At 37.4% G+C, this 23,007-nt stretch overlaps 1 protein-coding gene across 1 annotated transcript in view; it reads left to right on the top strand.

The window, feature by feature from the left end:
- Positions 1-23,007, top strand: part of PHLPP1 (PH domain and leucine rich repeat protein phosphatase 1) — a 207,076-nt gene that overhangs the window by 112,980 nt on the left and 71,089 nt on the right. The window contains 1 exon segment of the mRNA XM_025422101.3: positions 15,030-15,196. Within this exon segment, the coding sequence (XP_025277886.3) occupies positions 15,030-15,196 (167 nt within the window).

Raw genomic sequence — 23,007 nt, 5'->3', positions numbered from 1 at the left:
GTGTGAGTTTCCTCTTCCACTGATTATTGTATTGCCGTTAGAAAGTATTTAATGTGTAATGTAGCTATATGCATAAGATCATTCACACGCATATATGTATACAAGCTTACATTTCACACAGTTGTGGGTGGGTGCTTCCAGGAGGGAATTTAAACTAATTACCTTAAATTACTAGAATTAATAATTAGTTAACTAGTAGCTGGCTGCTATTAGTAAGAATGTATTTGAATTAACCTCCTTTCCTTCAGAAAGGCTCTGAATGTTTGGAGAAAACAAATGTATGAGAGTAAAGAGTTCGGGTTTTAAACTAAGGCAGACATAGATCCTACCATTCACTGACCCTGACACTGTCAAAGCTTCTAAGTTTTAGACCTTTTCATTTGGTAAAGGGAATAGTATTAGTTCTTACCTCCTAGGGCTTATGTCAAATATTCATGATAGACTTATAACTGGCACAAAGAGGTTCTAACGGTGTGTGCGTGTGTGTGTTTGAGAATGACCGAGTAAATAAATACATAAAATAATTTTATGGCCATCATTCCTGCTGTTAATCACTGATTGGCCAAATGATCTTTTTAAAGCATTATCTGTTTTTATGTTTATTTTAAGCAGATAAAGACATATGCTTGGTTTATCTGAACAAAGGACCTTTTGCTATTCCTAACATAGCGGCCTTTTGGGGTAACATAATTAGAGATGTCAGACATTGGGGAGAATGATTTCTTCCTGAAAAGTCAGGGATCAGGGACAGAGGGCAGAACATCTTACTAAATGCATATTTTAGATAACAGTGTCTTTCCTCTCTCTATTCTTAAAAACCAGATACACATTTCAAAAGTTTTTAGAAGATGTTATGGTTAGTGAATTAAAGGAGAAACTGGTTGTAAGGGTCTGGTTGAAGAGGTTAGATATTATAGAAGAAATCCATATGAGAACCCACTGTTTGGATGTGAATCACTTATAAAACAGTCATGCTCTTCTTTAAACTTCGTTTATTAAGGGTAGTCCTGTGACAATCTCTTTTTCTTTAATCCAGCATCCTGGGTGAGTAAGTTGGGGCTACTAGAAAAAGGAGGATGAGAAGCTGGATCCATTGGGGAGTATGTGCTTATGGGAAATTTGGAGTGGCCAGAGCTGATTCTCATAAGCCACTTGGACTTCCAATTTCCCTTTCCATTGTCCTCTTCTTCCTCATGTCTTAGGCATTAGGAAGTTATACAGTATAGTCATTCAGGGTTACTGTGGAGACTTTTCTTTTTAACACCACATTCACAGAATGGATTGTCTTTATATCCTAATGGTTTTTTCCCCTTCTTTTTTGTGATATCTTTTCATCTTTTTAAAATTTAAATTCAATTAATATATAATGTATTATTGGTTTCAGAAGTAGAGGTTAGTGATTCATCAGTCTTCTATAAAACCCAGTGCTGGGGCTCCTGGGGGGCTCAGTTGCTTAAGTGTCTGCCTTCGACTTAGGTCAGTCTGCCTTCGACTTAGGTCATGATCTCAGGGCCCTGGGATCAGCCCTGCATCAGGCCCTCTGCTCAGCAGGGAGTCTGCTTCTCTCTCTCAAATAAATAAATAAAATCTAAAATAATAATAACACCCAGTGCTAATTATATCATGTGCCCTCCTTAATGCCTATCACCCACTTACCTCATCCCTCCAGCTCCTCCTCTCCAGTGACCCTCAGTTTGTTTCCTGTAGTTAAGAGTCTCTTATGGTTTGTCTCCCTCTCTGATGTTCTCCTTCTGATTTTTTTGTCGTCTTTTATTTTTTCCTCTCTTCCCCTATGATCCTCTGTTTTGTTTCTTTTTCTTTTCTTTTCTATTCTTTCTTTTCTTTTCTTTTCTTCTCTTCTTCTTCTTCTTCTTCTTCTTCTTCTTCTTCTTCTTCTTCTTCTTCTTCTTTCTTCTTCTTCTTCTTTCTTCTTCTTCTTCTTCTTCTTTTTTTGGTGGGCAACAAAGCAAGGTTTATTGAGCAATAGCAAAGTGATAGTACCAAGCTTGGGAGGAGGGAGGGGACACAAGAGGGTTGCCCTCTGTTTTGTTTCTTAAATTCCACATCTGAATTAAATCATATAATTGTCTTTCTCTGATTAACTAATTTCGTTTAGCATGATACCCTCTAGTTCCATCCACATTGTTGCAAATGACAAGATTTCATATTTTTTTGATGGCTGAGTAGTTTTCCATTGTGTGTGTGTGTTTATATATATATATATATTCATATGTCATACATCCTAATGTTTAAATGAGATTCATTTTGATAAGGATCTGAAAGTAAAACAACAGAAAGAAATATCTGAGTTTCTGATTTTTAATGACCATCTCCACCTCAGACTGAGTAGGAGGACAAAAAGAACCAATTCCAATGATTTTTAAATTAAAATGAATGAGATAATTAATATAAAGGAAAATCCTTTATTTTTATGCTTCTGGATCTTAGCTAAAAGAGAAGTGTTAATCTTCTAATTTGTTTCATTTGATTATGGGAAAATTTATAAAAAGTTAGATATGTTCTACCAAGATAGGTCTTTACATACTTATTTTTCTTTAAATTTATTCCTAGGACTTAGTATTGCTTGCAAAAATAATACACAAGGCAGTGTCTTTGGAGTTTTTGTTTTGGGTGGGTGTTAGTGGTAGATACTGTGAATGGAAGGAAACAGCTCCCTTGGGAGGATTACGATATTGATTATAAAGTCATCCCTAAAATATTAATGCATGACATGCTTTAAAAATCCAGTAAACATCCCATTGTATGCAGTGTAAAAAAGGGCTCTGTTTGCTCAACACAGGCCCATGTATTTAGTGTGTTTTCCAAATGGTGGGAGGAAGGTTGGGGGCAGGGGGTAGTTGAGAAAATAGGAACTGCAAAAGATCTCCTGTCAAACACACGAATGACATTCTAAGAAATGCTGACCTTTATATCCATCTTTGTGGCCCATTTTTTGGAGTGCATTAGCTTCAGACATTGATTAATCCTGTGAACTCTCTTCAGTTATTATTTATGGAAATCTATAGCCTAAGCATACTTAATTTTTTATTAAGCCATAGTTACTTCTACAGCACTGTATTGTCCCACTTTAAAGTTTGTTTCTTTATTTCAAGGAAGATTTAAGATCACTGGGTATTATGCATGGATGTGTTTTTAATTTTGTATTATGGAAAATGTCAAATATTTAGTAGTGGATATAATAGTAGAGTAACAACCATATACCTGTGACCTAGCTTCTACAATCTTCAGCAGTGACCAGTTGTGTTACAGGTATATGTTCTATGGCCCATCATTACAAATTCATACCCCATTAGGAGCATAGCTTGTGCACGCGTCTCTGTCTGTGTTGATCAGTGGTGTACATGTTGGCAGTTTCCAGTGGCTGTGGTCATCATAGTGGCACTCTGTCCTATCTTTCTTCCAGTATTAACTGTAGTATCTTAATTCTAGGCCTCTTGTGTTTTGTTTTGTTTTGTTTTGTTTCTTTAAGTCACTGCAGTGAACTTTGGTTGCCTGGATATATTGGGTTCACTCTTACTGTGCATAGTGTAGGGAAGTTAGGGCCACATTTCGTGCTAAATTAAAGATCACATGAAATAGTGAATAAATATCACTATTTAAATAAGAACAAAGTATATGGTCAATCACAAATGAACTTTTGCTTTCAGGTGCTTTAAAAGTGTTTTATTGTCTAGATTTCACTCAAAGAATACTTCACTAATACTTGAGTCCAGTCATTCTAATGTAATAAGATTAAGGTTTCCAACACACAGATTTGTGTCATTAGAAATAGTTGCAAGGAACCCTGTAAGATTACTTAGTCATCTTTTACACATTGTTTGCTTCTTAGTTTGGCATGTAGATTAGGGAGTATGCTGCTTTTTGTCAGCATGATTTGAAACCTGTCTTTTAGGGATTGTGCTAACATTGGGATTATAATGGTAAGAGGCTTTACTCTCAGTATGTTTCTGCTAAGAAGTCCAGGCGTTTTATGTTTTGTTTTGATTTGTTTTGATGGAAACCCTCACCTAACATTTTATACCCATTTTTTAGGGAGAGAAGTAAGGGCCATTTGAGCAGGGACAGTCTAGCAGATCTGTGGTAGAATCTTAAGTGAAGCAAGTGACAAGGATTTAGCTTATAATACATCACCCCATCCCAAGGAGATTGCTCTTATACCAACGCTGTAGTGAAGATGTGAGAAGAAAATTGGAAATCCAGTATATGAGCTATTTGGGTACAGGAAGACTTCAAAGAAGTAATGGGCAAATTGAATTCTGAAGGATGAATAGGAGTTCACCACAAGGATGAGGGGAAGAGCATTTCAAGGAGAGATGTAAAGTATGTACAAAGGCACAGCTGGGTAAAATGTGAAAACATAGTCATATCACAGATGTCTGAGCAGCATGAGAAAGAAAACAAAAATAGAAGCTAGATAAAGTAAAAAAAGTACTGGCCAGTCTAGATTGTTTCCTGCTAGTTCCATGTCATTTCCTGGGGGAAATTTGATTATTATAACTAACTTTACAGCATAGTAATGGATTCGTTATATAGAAATTCATGGTATGCAATCTTTTCTTATTATAGATATGAGCAACAGTTTATGAAATTAAGGAACTTAGGAATTCTGCTTTGAATTTAAGCTAAAGATGAAATATTTTGGATTGCATTAAGTTTTGTTTTTGTAATACATAAAACTGATTAAGTTAGTAAAAATGCTTAAAATGATCTCTTTGTGGTTATAATTATGCTTCATCTTATTTCCACATTGCTAATCCTGTCTGTTCTTTTTTTCCTGTGGCAGCTATTGGTTCTGAAATCCTAGTTAACATATTCCTAAAGAAGGGTTTTTTCCTTGAATTCTGAGTCATTTCAGTTTAAAGCCATTTAATTTTCTCCAAAGTTTTATAATCCAGTTTTATACAAGTAAAAAAAAATACATTTGCTTCCCATACCCTAACAAAAGACTCGTACTTTTGTGAAATACTGCTGGCTTGTACATTTATTGGGTTAAACTCATCCCCTGTGTCTCCGTCTTCCCTCCTCAGGTCTGTCACCCCCTCCCTGTTCTTCTGCAGCTTTGTTGGTGTTACTACAGAGTTGCCCCGAGAGACATGGGGAGGGAAAGGAGAAGACTAATTCCACCCTTTCTTTATGCTGGGCACTCTTCCAGACTCCACTTCTAGATTAGGATCTCAACAAACGGAAGAGATGTGCTCCTCATGTGGGATTTATCTGTATATTGTTATTACTTTTAATAAAATTCATTCACCTTTTCAAGTGAGGGGCTACAGCTGTGCTTAAAGTTACAACGTATTATTTTAAGATTGGAAAGGGCCCTTGTCACGTAGTCACCAAAAAGGTAGTATTACCTAGTGTAGTTTTCTGGAATAATTATCGTAACAATTATTTGGCATTTTCTTCGAAATTTCTTTAGTTTAACCTTAAATTGTAGCCATGATCAGTGCTCTTAGTTTAGAGACTTCAAATTCAAGATTCGAAAAGGACTTTCTGGAGTCCCAGACTTCCTTCCCTCCTAAAAACTGTCTCTAGTGTTTCAGACACCTGTAGTGTCTGCCCAGACAGCTCTTCCTTACCAGTGAGCTGAAGTCTGTATCCTGTGGCTTCAACCTGTTGATCCAGTTTTGCTCTCTGGTATAACATGAGCTAATTCTACTTCTTCCCCAGTTGGTAACTTCTGAATATGGAAGTTACCATGATTTCTCTGCCATCCCTCACCCCTTGACAGTCTGTTATCAGGAGGAGCATCCCTGGTAGTTCCGACAAGTCTCTGTCACATGGCTCCCAGATCCTTTCCTCAGCTTCCTTTCGGGTGTTACCTGGTTTATTGATACGCATACTTGCAGATACCAGCTGGGGAGCACCATCATCTTCCTTTCTTCATACATTGTATCCAAAGTGAATTAGTTATTCATTCATGAGGTCAACACAAAAATAAAAAGAGTTTTTGTTTTTAATCCCCAACTCATTGATATATTTTGTTAACAAAGTTACTTAGCCCTTGAATTGATCTAGTAGTGACCACAATAATGCCAATAGAAATAACTAAATGTTTTGGTATCTTTTCTATGTGCCAAGCACACGTCTAGGTGCTTTATAGCAGCCTTGTGAGGTAGGTACTCATTACAGCTCTACGACCTCAGGCTTTACAACAGAAGATAGTAGTCACTCTGGAAGAGATACTATCACATCTCCATTTTGCAGATGAGGGCACTCTATGGTATACGGTATCCAGCACTGTTTTATGCAAGAAGTTCTGCTACCTTGCTCTTTTTTCTTTAATTGTACTTCTGATGTTTTACAGTGGCCTGAGGGGACAAAACAAACCAAGACTCAAGTAACAACTGAAATTTACTGAAAATGTCAAAGGGAAGTACTTCATATATACAGTTGTCAGCAGAATCCAGGCAGCTCAGTGATAGAATAAAAGGTGGTTTGTCACACAGTCAGTTGTGTGGGATATGCTGCTAGGGACAGGAGCTTCATCGATCTTCTTAAATGATGACCAAGACATAGTTAAGAAATCTGAGATGCTTTCTGAGTCATCTGAGGCAGATTAAATTGATAATCATTAATAAATTGATTTTCTTGTTGAGGGGACAGGCTGCTGTTGCCTAAGTCTTCAAAAACTTGTCAAGTATTGCCATATCATGAACTTAACATATATGATCAATCACATCTTTGTATCTAGCCATGTTAATATTATAGAGTTAAGTTATTTTAATCTGAGTATTTAGACTAATGTAAATATATATTTACATATCCATATATATATGTCCTATATATATATATACTTAAGAGTTTAGTTTCCATTATATATATGCTTATCTTGAAAAATCTCAATATTTGTAATATTTGTAACTCAGAGTATTGCATTTCCTGCAGCTGCTCTGAAGAGTTCTTCTACCCACTGGTTTGATTTATAATTTTATAAAGTAAGGAATCGTGGAATAATTAGAAAAATATCAGTGACCTCTGTATATCTAAAATACTGGACCTTGTATATTAGATTTGGAGCTTAAAATACAAAGTCAAGTACCTTATTTCTAATAGTAGAATCTTTTAAGTATACATTTATATCACTTCTTTTACCAGAAAGTTAGAATTCAGGTTTTTTTTTTTTTTTTTTTTTTTTGTGGTTGGCTATCTTTCCCCTTCCCCATGTCAGGGAGATGCCACTTTCTCAGGTGGCCACTGTCTAAAGGGACTGTTTACACCCAGTTTGCCAATAAGGAAATGAGGAAGGAACTCTGAGTTCAGATTTGATCTCCACCCAAGCCAAGCTCTGTTTTTCTGTTGTTACTCAGAAACACAATGGGGTTTGTGTGTGTGGAGGGGAGATAACTGCCAGAGCAACACAGGAGTGATTCTGGGAGGCTGGTGGTGCCATCTCCTTGGAGTTTCTCACTGCTGCTTCTGCCAAGAAAGGTGGTGCCGGGTCTGCATTTCCAGTTGAGGCCATGCAAGGAGCTCCCTGGACAAATACCACAGTTGTGGCTGCTCTTGGTGGAGATGTGCAAGTCTCTGCCCAGGTCCCTGGGAATACCTGCCCATTTTGTTAAGGGAGGGGAATGTAGGTGCTGGAATTGTCACAGCATTGCCCTGAGATTTGTGTTCTCTGCTCTGTGTGCTCTCATCACACCATTGGTGTACCTTCTTGAATGACTATTGTTTAGGTATCTGTGTCTCAAGAGACCAAGCTTTTGAAGACATAGAGTGTGTCTCTCCAGGACCAAGTATAGTGCCTGGTTCATTGAGGCAAATGATAAACATGTGTTGAAAGATTCACTCATCCCCATCCATTCCCTTAGCAAAGAGAGACCTGGATGCTTAAGTGGTGCTCTTATTCTAAATTTCTCAGTATTGTTTTTTTTCTATATTTTTATAGCCTGATGCTTTAACAGTATTCTAACAAAATCGGCACCTTGCTTTGCTCCTATTAAGTATAGTAATTATTAATTATTAATGATTACCAATTAATTATTAATTAGTGGCTCCTATTCATGTATATATTGTAATTAATTTTATACTAAAGTTTTCTTCATCTGTTAAACAGATTTTATAAAATGGTAATGTTAGTACAGGATCAGGAGAGATGTCATTGCAAAAAGGTCTGGGGTCAATTGAAAGTATTTCTTGTAGAAATTTATAGAATTTTTTTTTAAAGAAAATGATCACATGTTGTAAGGCAGTGTTAATTTTAATTTTATTAAAATTGGAAACTTCATTTAGAAGGTATTAAAAAACTTGATAAGATGAAGTTGAAAATAAGTTGCTAGAATGCTTAGCTAAAAGATTAATAAACATTCTTCTAAATTCATATTCTTCTACCTCATGCCTTCCCAAAACATTTTTTAGGAGGTGAGAATTAAAACTAGGTCAGTTAAGAGGTTAAGAATTTTTTATAGAAGTGGAGTAAACTCCCCAGAGACTATCCCTGTAGCCAGGGCATAATTTCCCAAGCCACTGAAGGTTAGGCCAGAGCAATTAATGACTCATTATACTGGTGAACAGCAGTCTTTTGCTTTACACAAGCAGAATTACTCGTGCTATTTCAGCTGCTTTGACCAAGCCTTTCAGGGTCATTTTGCTTAATTTTTGAGCATGTTTGGCACATAATAAGGATAAATGCCACTTCATTAAAATATAGTGGTAACAACAACAACAACAAAATCACTTGAATGTTTTTCTAAGCTTTCCCTTGCTAATAAAAGATGATTGCCCACAAAGTGAACATCAGGAGTAATGGGAATAATGTGGAGGACAGTTCTGTTGTAGAAGATGATAATTTCAAAAGCATAGCAAGGATAAGTTAGGATAGAGATATTTTTGGGTTAGAAATGCAACTCAGCTAGACTCAAAGTAGAGACTAGTTTTGACATAAGTGTCCTAAAAGCTTGCCAAGAAACAACTGAGCAAAGTGTTGAGCTGAGTAGCATGTTAGAAATATCTGGAAGCCCAGTAGGTAGTCTGAAAAGTTTGTTGATGTTCATATTATAATTTTTATATTTTACCCCATAGTGTTCTTTGGGGGAGATATTTTGAGATCCAAGTGAACTCCCTCTACCCCCCACCACACACACATATTTACAAGTAATTTGGAAAAAAGACAACCTGAGAAGGTGACTAGAATTCATGTCACTTTTATGTGTCTTCCGGAATGGGATTTCCCCTCCATGAACCTACATGTAGGTTGGTGATTAGTTCACCAACTCTTAAAGCCTTCAAAAGAAGTTTTGCTGTTAATCCAGACTAGCACTAATTTCCCTATCACAGTTATATTGAACTGATCTTCTAACACTTGAATCCCTTCATGTGTAGTTCATGTTCTGCCTTTGATTGAGCTTTATCTGTGTAACTGCTCAAGGTGGCGAGAGCAGTTGTCTCTGCTATCATCCTTTTTGTGTTACAAGTTTGTACTGCATGCAACTGTGGATGCTGGTCAAGGGATACTGCGTCTGCAGAGCCTTTCCTGATTTTTTTTTTTTTAATGAGGAGAATATTATTTACAGCAGCTTGGTAAATTCAAAGGGTAGGTACTGTCTATTCCACTTTAGTGTTGAGGGAGCAGAAGGACAGATGGATGGAGTGACTTATCCAGAGCCACGTGGCTAGGAAGTGATAGAGTTGTTTGTACACCCTGATTGTTAAGACTGTGCTCTTTCTCCTGCACGTCAAGTTGCTTGGGTTTCAACTTTGGTCTTCCACTGTCTTGATGTTGGGAAGTATAATAGGTGTACAGTAGCTTTTGCCAAAAGGATTGCATATTCTAACTGTGAGGTCCTTCCCATAACAAAGAGTTGAGGCAGTTTCTGCACGTGCTTTTTTCTTTCACTTTTCCCCCAACTTTCTATAACTTTTAAAACTTGTCCTGTAACCTTTTAAGATTCAATTTGGTGCTTACCAGGTGGCATCACCGCTGCCCAGGTGGACAAGCAGTGTAGACAGGACTGGGCAGAGTCCATGATGTCAAGGAATGGTGCCCCCCTGGGGCTTCACCCTTCCCTGGAGTCTGTAGGCAGCAGGTACTTTCTGCTTTTCTCAAGGGGACTGTCTTCTGTACTGCCCTTCCTGAGCCTTAAGCTCATCCTAGGGATGACATCTGATCATCTTTGCTGTGGCCTAAGGGGTTCTGTTATTATTTTATCACGGAAGTTATAAGTACAAGCCCTTCTGCAAACTCAGTTTCTGTTGTGCTTGAACTGTGTGACCATGGACGTGCCCTGTGACTCAGCTTACCCTTCATCTTTGAAATGGGGATAAGTCATTGCTACACTGAGTTGTTGTGAAGACTAAATATGATGGCTAAAGCGGTTGGAAGAGGGCCTTCCACAAGTGAAGCACCCCCTAAATGTTAGCTAGAATTATTGTTATTCCTACTACTTAAAAAAAAAAAAAAGTTAGAGTAATAAAAGACTATTTGCCCTGAGGTGTAGCTAGGTGGCTTTTTGATTTATTTTTATTACTTATTTAGGTCTTTCCTGTGAAGGATCTTAGTTTTAATAGGTGCTATGTATGTGGGTCACAGCTTCTTTGGGCAATCCAGCTGCTAGTTTTTTCATTTGGGATTTGAGCAAAACTTCTTTGAGGCGTATCCTTAGGTGCCCAGGCTGGTCTGGGTGGAAGTGCTTCAGGCTCCCTTTGTCACAGGGACTGGGTAGAGGTGCAACTCATGGTAGCTTTTGTGGCCACCTTAGCAGCTTTCTGCCCTGCTGCCAGCATTTCTGCTGTTGCTGTAGCTGTTCTAGCTCTGCAACGATCCCCCCCCCCCCCCTTGCTCATTGTATCCTTGTTAATGTGGTTTCTTCCCTGTTTCCAGCAGCAACAGCTCGCGGTACAGAACGAGGAAAGGAATCAAATACCACTTGACATTTAATCATTCTCTTTCAGTTGTTCAAAGAGAGTATTTAGTGTGATGCTTCCATCGAAATAGGATTTGTCCTCTTGAAAGTAGTCTCTGTGTGAAAGAATATACTAGGTGGGTCAGATGCAAGCTGGTGAGAAAGAAAGGGCTGTAAAGTAGTCCAGTGGCCATTCTTCTGGCAAATACTTTTTCGAGGGTCACCAAGTACTGAGCAGGGGGTATAATTAGTGAACAAAATAGGCAAAAATCCCTGCCCTTATGGAGCTTACAGTCTAGAGACAGAGATTTTCAGAGCCTTTCCATGCTTCCCATTTTGTTCACATTAAAAGCCAGAGTGTTTGCAGTGATCTAAAAGGCCCTGTCAGATCTGCTGAGGCCCTGCCAGATCTACGCCTTACCTTTCTGATCTCATTACAGGTCCCCTTACCTATGGTCTCCATGATGTTCCTTGAACATGCCAGGCACACCCCTTTCTAGGGCCTGTACACTTGCTACTTCCTCTGCCTGGAGTGTTCCTCTAGACACATCAGTTCAGTGTCTTCTTCATATCCTTAGTGTCTAAATGTCACCTTTTCAGGGGAGCCCACCCTGACCAGCCTATTTAAATATAACCTACCCATAGTTCCAACAATCTGACCCTCTTTTCCTTGCTCTATTTTTTCCATAGTGTTTGCCAGTTTTTAACATATAATTTACTTATGTATGAGATCTAAGTTTAATGGAGGCAAGTATCTTAATTTTGTTCACTGAAGCATACCAAGTACTTACCAAGATCAGTAACTGGCGCATAGTGGGTATTCAGTAAACATGTTGAGTGAATGAAAATGAAAAGTACTCCGGAAAAAATTATGAAGTGGTATATATTAGTTTACAAATTAACAAAACCAGGATCCTTGGGTGGCGCAGCGGTTTGGTGCCTGCCTTTGGCCCAGGGCGCGATCCTGGAGACCTGGGATCGAATACCACGTCGGGCTTCCGGTGCAGGGAGCCTGCTTCTCCCCCTGCCTATGTCTCTGCCTCTCTCTCTCTGTGTGTGACTATTATAAATCAATTAAAAAAAACAAACAAACAAATTAACAAAACCTTGGTGACTTTAAAACAACAGAACTTTATGCAGAAGTCCAAAATCAAAGTGTTGGCACGACCATACCCCTCTGAAGGCTCTAGGGGAGAATCTATTCCTTGCCTCTTCCAGCTTCTGGTGGCTCTAAACATTCTTTAGCTGGTGGCCTGTATTTCTCTGGTCTCTGCCCTCATGTGGTCACATAGACTTCTCTTCTTCTGTTTCTCCCTTAAACTCCTTCTGCCTCTCCCTTAATAAGGATACACATAATCATACTTAGGGCCCACCTGCATAATTCGGGATGATCACCTTCTCTCAAGATCCTTAAGAAATGCTTCTTGTCATATAAGGTAATATTCACTCTTGCCATGTAAGATAATATTTATAGACTCCAGGGATTAGGATGTGGAAATCTGTGGTTTTGTCTATCTCAAATCCTTTTTGGGGCCATGATTCAGTGCACTACAGTGGGTTTAAGGGGGTCCTTGGAAGAATTGTTGTCCCTGGTGTACCACCTAGTAGAACACTGAATGCAAGGAAAGCCAGAAGGCTACTCTCATCCATTTTCTTCTTTAACTGAAATTTTCATTGAAATTACACTTTTTTAAAAATTAAACACACAGAATAATATTACACACAAAGAATAATATTACAGTTTCCATGTACTTGTCTTCCCCAGTTGTTAATGTGTTCCCATAGTTCTTCATATCTTCCACTGTCCTCTTATAAGGAAATAATCATTACAGATAAATTCCAAATCTCCTATCTTCTCATTCCTATTTCCTTTTCCTTCCTTATCCATCTAGAAGCAGTCACTATCGTTAATTTGGCATGTGACCAATGTATGGTTTATGCAGTTAATAGTTACTGCTTCATAACTATTTATACATGGTATATGGAGTCGTGTGTGTTTGTGTTTTCTCCCTCTCTCCTGGCTTCACAATATATAAATCTCAGAGAAGGCCTCTGGTTAGCCTAGCTTAGTACCTGTTGGATCAGTCTGTGGGTTCAGTAGATGGGGTATTCTGGTTGCTGAAGCCTGGAGAATATGCCTACCCCTATGGCCAGAGGGTCAGCATGCTTTGTTCTTGGGATCTCAGGTGTTGGAAGGATTGCTATAGGAATATATGGAAAAAGGATTTGAGGTAGACAAAAACACAGATTTCCACTTGAGTTTTAAGTTTGAGTTTGGACATTAGGTCCTCTGGGAAGCCTTCCTTGACTTCCTAGATCATACTCTGTGCCCTTGTACTTCTGATTATTGTAACCATTATCATGTAGTACCTTAAGTCCTCTCTCCTTCTCTTGAAGTGTGTTCACTCAGGGTGGAGACTGTGCTGCCTTGTTTACTGTTGTACTGTAGGAGATAGAAGGCCTGGCACACCATTGTGTGCTCAACATCTGTGCACCGCGCTTCCTGTGAACAGGTTCCTGTGAGTGTTTGCACCTGCCTTTCAGGCACATTACATTCCTCAAGGCTCTTTTTACATCTTTTGGTGTATGTGGGTGATTTGGCCCTATTTGGGATTCCCTCCCTCCCTCCCTTCCTTCCTTTCTTCTGTGGTAAACAATTTCTTCTTTTTCTTTTTTAATAGTGAAAATTCAAGAAAAGATATGGTTGCTAAGAAGCAAACTCAGACTTCCTCTGTAAAGTTTGAATTGAGCCCTGCCAGGCTGTTTTTACCCCACTCTCCCCTTAGCTCTATATGTGCACAGTAATTTCTTTCTAACCTCAAATATGCTATCAGCAGAATAGTTTTACTATTCTGAATACCTTTTTAGTGTCAGGAGAATTTGGATTTCAGTAGATGTAAGATGTGAATCATTCTGTTTGGCAGTACTGCTAATACTAATAGCGATAGTACTAGCAGTCACTGTGTATTGAATGCTGTTTCTGTGCCGTCTTGTAGATGTCACCCTTACACTTGTTACACAGATGTGAAAACTGGAGCTTGTGGGGGCTCCGTGATTGGTTCAGGTTCTCTCAGCTCCTACTTGGGGGAACTAGAATGTAAAGTTGCACATGGACCCCAGAGTCACACTCCTGAAGACCATGCCCTACTGCTTTCTGTAACTGGGAAAGAAAAAGCTGGAGTTTGGTAATAGAAGAGGACATCAGATTGATCATAGTTAAGGAGTGATGTTTCTACCATAAAGCTTTGGTAAAAATAAAGAGCATGAGGGAGAATCAACCCAGAGCTTAGAACAGAATTCCCATAGAATTCTCATGGCCTCTCTGAGGAGAGAAGCCAAGGTGTGTGTCAGAGGGACCGAAGCCACATACAGTGGCATAAAGTGGCACCACATGACCTGAAATATGGGAGAAAGCATTTGAGAAATACAGATCATCCAGTGCTCTGTCTCTAGCACGCTAGTTGGTCTTTGGCCCTGGGACTCTCACCACAATAAGTCATTCAACCATGAAGGCTTTAACTATGTGGATAAATAATCAGACAGAAAATAAATTTTCCTTAGAATACTTGCATGAAGCAAAGCACGATGAATTTGTCAGCATCTCACTGAAGCTTTGTGCGAGAGATAACCCGAGAAGTTAAGAGCAAGCAGGCAGTGGAATCTGATCATATGCTACCATTACTATTAAAGATGTGTACAAGGCCATGGATACTACTTTTATTTGTGCTGTTTTAAATCTGTATATTCAAGGGCTTTGATAGGTTCCATCTAGACCTTAGTGTCTATCTCCTAACCCAGTATTTATTCTAGAGTCTTGTATTATTTAGCTCTGAATTCTCTTACCATGAATGTTTTCAGGAACTTAACCCACGGTTGGAGATTACTGGTATCACTGAACCTGATAGGATAATCTGTGCTTTTTGTAACCTGTCTCCTATACCAGGTTACTCTAAGTGCCTCCTAGGCAGGGACACTGTTTTCCGCTTTTATGGTACCTGACTCAATTCTATAGTAAGTAAATAGTCTACTGGTTTATATTTGGACTACTAGTGGCACTTGTATAATATGTCTGTGTTCTCAATGGGGTCATTATATTTCCATCCATAGAGGGCATCTGTAGGATAAATGGAGGGTATTAAAATCAGGCTGGGTTTTATCCCCCTCCAGGTTGCATCACAGCGCATTAGCTCAGTGGACCTCTCATGTTGTAGCCTGGAGCATCTGCCTGCCAACCTCTTCTACAGCCAAGACCTCACTCATCTCAACTTAAAACAAAACTTCCTAAGGCAAAATCCCTGCCTGCCAACTGCCAGGGGGCTCAACGAACTGCAAAGGTGAGCATACAAAAATGGGTAGCTTCTGATTGTTTCTTGAATATTCTGGCTTAAAAAGCTAAAAAAGCGTGTAACCTTTCTCTTTCAGAGGGCAGAATAATAGGATTTTATGAAAGTAAGGATATTATCAATTCCATCTGAATTTTTTTGACGGTCCCTGCCTTTGAAATAAATGATTTATGATATTCATTAACTGGATAGATTTATGTAAGAAGAAGATTTCTCTTGAAAACACTGATCTGCAAATGAATCTGTGTGTGATATCTGTTACTTCTGACAGATTAAACTATTACTTTTGAAAGTTATAAAAAGTACATTTTTTTTCTGTGAAAAAACATTTCCCTACCAGTTTAAGAACTAAGGTTTAAATCCACTAATACCAGATCATCTGGGTGATTAGCGTGTAGGTTTCAAGAGTCAACTGTTAGATGAAAACAGTCTGCTTTATAACTGGAGAGAAGGGACTTTATTTGCATGTACCTAAAACAGATTTAAGAATTTACTATATTCATTTACTTTTTAGAGCAACAATCATTCTTGATTCTGTGGTAAATTAAGCCTCATATATTTGTTGCAGATATATAAGACTATAACCGCAGAAGACTGTAACTCTTAAATAAACAATGAATTGTTCATTTGTTCTAAATGGCAGATAATGATCTGAGATTAAACTATGGTAACACCATCGTGATTATGTGTTCATGGTTTTTAATATTCAGGAAGAATAACCCAGTATGTGTTTATTATAAAGTTTGTGCTATGTGTAATTGGAAAAGAGGAGACTGTTCTAATGGTCTTTTCAGACAAATGTGAATAGTCTTCTTTGATACTATACCAAAACTTGACAAGTGGTCATTTCGTAAATGTTGATTCCAGCATTGAATCTAAAACCCTGTTGTTAAACTTTAAAAAATTCTTTTACATTAGCTTCTGTTGATCTTTCTTGCACTTTGATTGGGTCCTTGCCCATGCATCATTTTGCTGCATTAATTATTGGTCATTTGGGAAATACTGGTTCATTAGATAATGGGGATATTCCCAATGTTAACAGCATTTTATTGTGCAATTTTAAGATATCACAGTTGTTAATACCACCACTGATCTCATCAGAAAAATCTTTAAGTATTGGGAAGTTCTCAAGTTCACGGTGGAAGTAAGTTTTCCAAAATTTTGATTTTCATTTGGAAGCTTGAAGGCTGTCCTTGGCAACAAATACCGTCAGTTGTTTTTCCTGAAATGACCTTCTCACTTCATTGTAGAGAAAATGTCTGCCAAATACCCAAGTCTGAATAATGAATTTGTCAGTTGTTCTTTCACATAAAAGTGATATTCCATGAATTATTGACTAGTTTGGCTCACGGCTCAGATAATCATACAAGTGTTTTCTTTGAGAAAACCATCATATTTTACTATACAGCAGAGGTGCTTTTTGTGTACTTCCCATTTTGTCTCCCAGAAAATAAAAAAGATGTATTCAGGGGTCAAGATGTAATACAAATAACTTTGTTACATTGTGAAGGACATTTCTAAGTAAAACTAGCATTACAAATTATTATTTTTAGATTTATTTTTAACTGAAATATAGTTGACATAGATTTGTTTCAGGTGTACAGTGTAGTAATTTGACAATTACAAAATGCTCACCACAAGTTATCCTCTGCCACTGTACAAACTATACACTATTATAGTATTATTGACTGTATTTCCTGTGCTGCATACAAGTAATTTTAAAGAGTATTTTTGCTGTGATTACCTGAAGAAAAGAATATGGTGAAAACAGACCGTTGGGTGCTGCACTTATTTGGTTAGTTAGGCAGTAAGAACTCCAAGAAGGCTCAAGCACTTCCCTACTTTTTCCCTGTAGCAAATGGGTACAATGAGAGGAAACCACAGTGAAATCCTTGAACTTCAGTTTTTATGTGCCCTATGTGTTGATAATAATAATTTTACTGACACTACCATAATAAAGTGACTATGATTTTTCTGCCTAAGTATTAATTATATCATGATTCAGTCTGTTTTTGAAGTTTAAAATGATTTTGAAATATTTTTGTGTATTTTTTTTTAAAGATTTAGTTCATTTATTTGAGAGAGAGCGCAAAAGTAGAGTAGGGGAGAGAGAAAAAAAGAGGGTGGGGAAGGAGGGAGAGAGAATCTGAAGGAGACTCCCTGCTGAGCTCTGAGCCTGACACAGGCTCTGATTCCAAGACCCTAAGATCATGACCTGAGCCAAAATCAAGAGTAGGACAGTCAACTGACTGAGCCACCCAGATGCCTCTTGTGTATTTCATAGCAGTGCAGGCTTCTGCATTTCCACTACAGAACTTCAAGAACTTGATATCCTACTATTGAATACTAAGACATCAGCAAAGGGGCATTAGAATTCATTCAAACCAAAGCTCTCATTTTAGAGATGAGTGAATGGAGAACATAAATGTCAAATTCAGATTAATAGTTACTGTGAGGCAGTGTAGGGGGATCAGATTGGGGAATGATCTGAAAAGGGTTTCAACCATATCCATCATATTTATTTCTTTAAAAAACTTAGAAGCAAATATGGCAAATAGTAATACTTGAAAAAGCTAAATAATGGATATTTGGATGATCATTATTTTTTTTGTATTTCTCTATTTGCGTGTTTCATGATAATTTCAATTTTTTTTTAATTTCAAAATTTAAAACCTAGACACAAAATCAAAATGCTTCTCATTCCATAAGGAAATACGATGCTCCCAAAGAGCCAGCATTTGTGAACTAAACAAATAAATACCCAGGTGAAAGGATATTTGGGACATTGCCCTGCTTGTTTTTAGTTCTTTCAGAGCTTTCTGATTGGCTTTCTATATCTGTGGATCCTACATCTGTAAATTTCTTTATAATTCTCCCCCTTCTCCTGTGCTCCTCATCCCTCAGCATATGGCCTCTCCACCAGCTGTTGGAGGAAGCACTTCTCTGCTCTCACCTGGATCTGGCAGGAGCTTTGTGTCATTCTCCTGCTCTAATACACCCTCTCTCGTTTTCTTAGAAGTCTGCTATTTTGTACATTCCTTGGTTTTGTTTTATAGTTTAAAATTTAAACTTCTTTTTCCATCAGAATAACATCCTATGTAGATTTTTTAAAAATCTTAATAAACAACAAGACTTAAAATAAGATATATGTGCATGGAACTCCAGCCCATCCTTAAACCCCAGCCCTGCCCCAACCACTTTTGAGTCTTTTGGCTCTTTTTTGCTATTTTCCTCCACCTTCAAAAGTACTCTGAATGTACTGCTATTTTAGGTTGGTGGGTTTTATTTTTTTTGCTGTTTTGTTTTGTTTTGTTTTTTTTGTTATTGGACATTATATATTGACTTAGTATGGAAGGTGAAGATTTAACTCTGTGACATTGTCACACCATCTGCACAAACTGCTGCTCCTCCTGTTCCCTCAGTGGATTCCTGTCAGTTTGTCCTTATTGTGAGCGTGGAGCTGTGGGCCACTTTTAAGGCACTTAAATGCAGTGATTATATTTTCTCTCTTGTGCTGGCTGGAGAGTAATCTCTCACTTGTGTACTTTTTTTCTCTAGTCTTCTAAGTTTTCTGACAGAACTCTAACATTCTTCTTGACACCTTTTTCTTGGACACTTCTTTCCTCCCAGAGTTAGGGTAGCTACCTGCCCTGTAAGCCTGCTGCACAGCTGGCGTCCTCAAATGACCTTCTGTCATTTTCCTGGTGGTTCTCATCTGCTCTGTGTTGGACCTGGAGTTTGCTGACATCTAGTAACTTGAAGAAAGACTTACTTTACTTCCTCTTTTTAATGGAATACCTTCCTGAGAAAAGAGACATGGGAGACCAATTTATAAGACACTTTGCATATCTGAAAATATTTTTCTCTCCCACTTGGATGGTTACCTTGGCTGGCTTCTAGGTAGGAAAACATGTACCCTTAGAATTTTGAAGCCAGTGTACCCTTATGATCCAGGGGCTATAGTTGGTATTAAAAAGTGTTATGCTATTCTAATTCCTCTCCTTGTAGGTGATCTTTTTTCCTCTTTTGTTTACTTGTTTGTTTTAAACAACCTCCAGAAGATTTTAGGATCTTCTTTTTATGGCACTCTATTAATTTCATCCATTATGAGGGACACTCAATCTGAAAAAATTATGTCCTTCAGTTCTGGAAAACTTTCTCATTCTGTTTTTTGATCATTTTCTTCCCCATCTTGGTTTTCTCTTGTCTTCCCTTGAATTCCTGTTAGTTAGGTGGGACCTCCTTCTTTATCCTCTAATTCTATAATTTTCCTATCTCTTTGCCTTAATGCCCTATTTCTTGACAGATGTTCTCTACTTTATCTTAACCCTTCTGAAGTTCTGCTGTCTTTTTCAATAGCTCTTTCTTGTTTGTTTTTAATTTGTGTGCATTTTAATAGCATTCTCATCTTTTTTTCATGGGTGCATGTCTTCTGTTTCTGAGGAAATTAAAGTTATTTATGTCCTCCTTGCACTGTTTTTCCCCCGTTTGTGTAGGTGTCTGACTGTTGTGTTAGAAAGGTAACTATTTGGTGACCCTTTGCTCTCTGTTCCTATTTAATGGTAAGTCACTGAAGTGAGTTGGGTACCGTGATATGTGGGCAGGGCTTTTCCACCATATAGCTTCCCTACCACGGCTATCAGGGGTGAGCTCTTGGTTTCACTGGGGGAACTTCCAGAGACAATATCTGTGGATCTTTTGCCTAAGGCATGTCAGTTTTACTTGGAGGAATCCTTTGGTCTTCTCTGTGGGCAATGCATGCCAAGATTCAGGAAGCAGAATGATTGGAAGACAGCTGGAATCTCAAGGTATAGTGTGTGGATTTTTAATTGTTCCCTGTTTTCAAAACAGTGTTTTCTACTCTGCCTGAGGTCTTTGAGCCAGAGACTCTCCAGTTCAGTTTCTTCCAGGGAACAAACTGTCTTCTGCTGGAGCTGGGGAGAGGATCTGAGGTCTAATTCTTCCTTGTATGACCTCATAAAGTCTTTTTGTAGAAGTATAACAAAAACATAGAAAAGGCAGTATAAGTGCACAATTTGGTGGATTTCCAAAAAGTAAACACATCCATGTGACCAGTACCTGTATGAGAAATAGAATATCTAGCACCCCAGAAGCCTTCCTGTGCTCTCCTCTAAGTACCCCAAAGATAATCACTATCCTAACTTTTAACAGCATAAATGAGTTTTTCCTGTTTTTGTACTTGATATAAATGGGTAGGTAGTATGTAGTGTTGTCCAACTTCTTTCATTTATGTTTTTTTTTTTTTTTTTTTTAAGAAAAGCAAACAAAGCATATGAAGGTACACATTACTAGTTTGTACTTTATTGGGTACAATATAAAGCCATGTCTTTCACTTAAGATGGAAGATTTTACAGTTTTACACTGCAACAAAGGTTTCTGTTTTCTTTCTGTTGCTTTATGCCTGGGGGAGATGGAATGAGGGAACTTGGTTTGTGGGGGGCTTCTGAGCAACTGGTGAAGCTGCTGTTGTGTTGCCCTTTGGAAAACAAATGGGCTTTAGGCCAGTTTTTTTTTTTTTTCTACCATTTATTACTATCCACATTGTCCAAGAAATGTTTTATTGCAAAGTTCTCAAAGTAATGAATCTGTAAGTATGTAATACACATACACGCACTTAGTGCTATAAGTTATAATATATATTTTAAACTAACAGACTCCAAAAAAATTTATGTAGCTTTTATATTCCAATAAAATTAATATACATTTGAGATATGCCATATATTAGTTGCTTATTTTTATTCATGGATTTAAGGAATTTGTGCTAATTTTGAGTGTGTGTTTCATTGTGAATATGTTAGAGAGGTACCAGAGGGGGACTTATTTTGTTTTTACCTATTTCAAGGAATGAATTTTTAGATTACAAAGTTAGGGTAGATATCCAGGGAGTAATTTTAAGTACAGTGCATTTATAACAGGTAGGAGTTCTGTGACTTTTTCTCTTAACCACATATCCCCTTAATTTTTCTTCCTATTGGAAATTCTTGCCTTAAATAAATGAGCTGTTTTTACAGAACATTTACGTTGGTATTTCCAGCAGCATTCTAAATCTGGAAAGATGGCATGCTGATGTACACACATAGGCCAGCAGTTTCAGAGGGAAAACATTGTTCTTGGAACGACCACTGTTTGTTTTTCCTTTATTGGCATTGGAAGTCTTCAAGTTAGTTTTCAAAATATAGAGGAGAGGCAAAATCAGAGTAATTTTTGGTAGTTTAATGGTTTCTTTCCTGATGATGTATGTCACTATTAATTATGCGTTATTTACCTCTATTTTATTAATAGATATAGTACTTTACTTACTGTAGCCACATCTCCATTTAGATGACCCAGATGGTATTAGTACTAAGATTATTATTATTTGAAATGGAGAATTTTAAAAAATAAAATATAATAAACTTCTTTGTAAAGTCATGAAGAGGATGACCTTTTTGCTGGTTTAAGTTCGAGGAATATAACTTTCCTTCCCATGTCTTAATTTTATTGTTTTTAATACTGTACTAAAGCAGTATGAACTTACTTGTGCAAAATTAAATTAGGGTTCAAACATATTACTGTACTGATAAATCTAGCTCTTTTAAAATTACCATTTATTAAGGTTTTGTGGGTAATAATACTGCATTAAGGGATCTAGAGCTTGTAAGGGATGACAGATCAGAGAGTTCTTTTATGGTAATAGCACAGTGTTTCAAAGAGCAAGCTCAAAAGCAATTTGATGTTAATAATTTGTATGCACCTGTTTCTGGTAGCTTTGTCCATGGTACTTGGAAAGTTTGCTACTTCATTTAAACTTAAATATCCTCATCTTAGATAATTTTAATTTATTAATCACTTCTGCCTATCACTTTTATAGATAAGCCTATGTTTTAATATTTGACAAATTGGTAATAATTAAAACATACTTAAATTGCTTAATTCTGTATTTTGAAAATTAGACAAAGTATATAATAATCACTCTCTTAAATACAAATTGATTATGTTTCAGTTGTTTTGATGGCTGGTGGTTGTCTGTCACTTCCACCCATTAATAAGGGAAGCAAATCTGATTTCCAGCTCTTGCTATTTATAGGTGAGTTGGTATAGAGAAACAAATTTAGCACAGCTAGAGGGGCCCAGCAAGTTCTAGGAACGGAGTTGCTTTTTTCAGTAGGAGGATTATTAACTTTAATTTCAGTGGAAGTTGGGGTTTCAAATTATTTGGTAAATCATGTATGTCTACAAAATTTTTAATGTATTTTTTACCATATGTGTTCCTAAAATAGGCCAAAAAAATATAATTCCCCTCAGATTTACCACCTTCAGACTTTTTTTTTTTTTAACATTCTTCTTTGGATACTGAACTTTGTTATTGTTTTGTTACTATGCTCCTCACAGTTTCACAATATTTTATGCAATAGTTAAAACTGCCCTCCCAAAGATGTAATACGTAGGAATAGCAGTATTGCTTCAACTTGTAAACAATTTGATGTTGCATTTAATTTTTGCCTGAATGATTTTCAGTGTAGGTACTGATTGTAAGGAAAGAGTTGACTTCAGCCTGTCACCATTTTTGGTTTTTGTTTTTGTTCTTTTTTTCCTACTGTTTTCTGTATTTATCTTGTTTGCTTTGAATTCTTAGGGAGCAGGGATCTGTTCTTCCTCAGAGGAAGGATCTACTACCAGATGGGCCATTAAATAACTACATGGTAAATGAATGACTGTGTGAACGAATGGTGGTGGAAATTGTCTTTATTCATTCAGCTCTGTGTTAAGTATATCCTCTTTCTTTGCACAAGGTATTTGTA

This window comes from Canis lupus, chromosome 1, assembly GCF_003254725.2.
Source record: "Canis lupus dingo isolate Sandy chromosome 1, ASM325472v2, whole genome shotgun sequence".
Classification (NCBI taxonomy): domain Eukaryota; kingdom Metazoa; phylum Chordata; class Mammalia; order Carnivora; family Canidae; genus Canis; species Canis lupus.
Note: the sequence above shows the minus strand (reverse complement) of the source record. Positions and strands in the feature narration are given on the sequence as shown.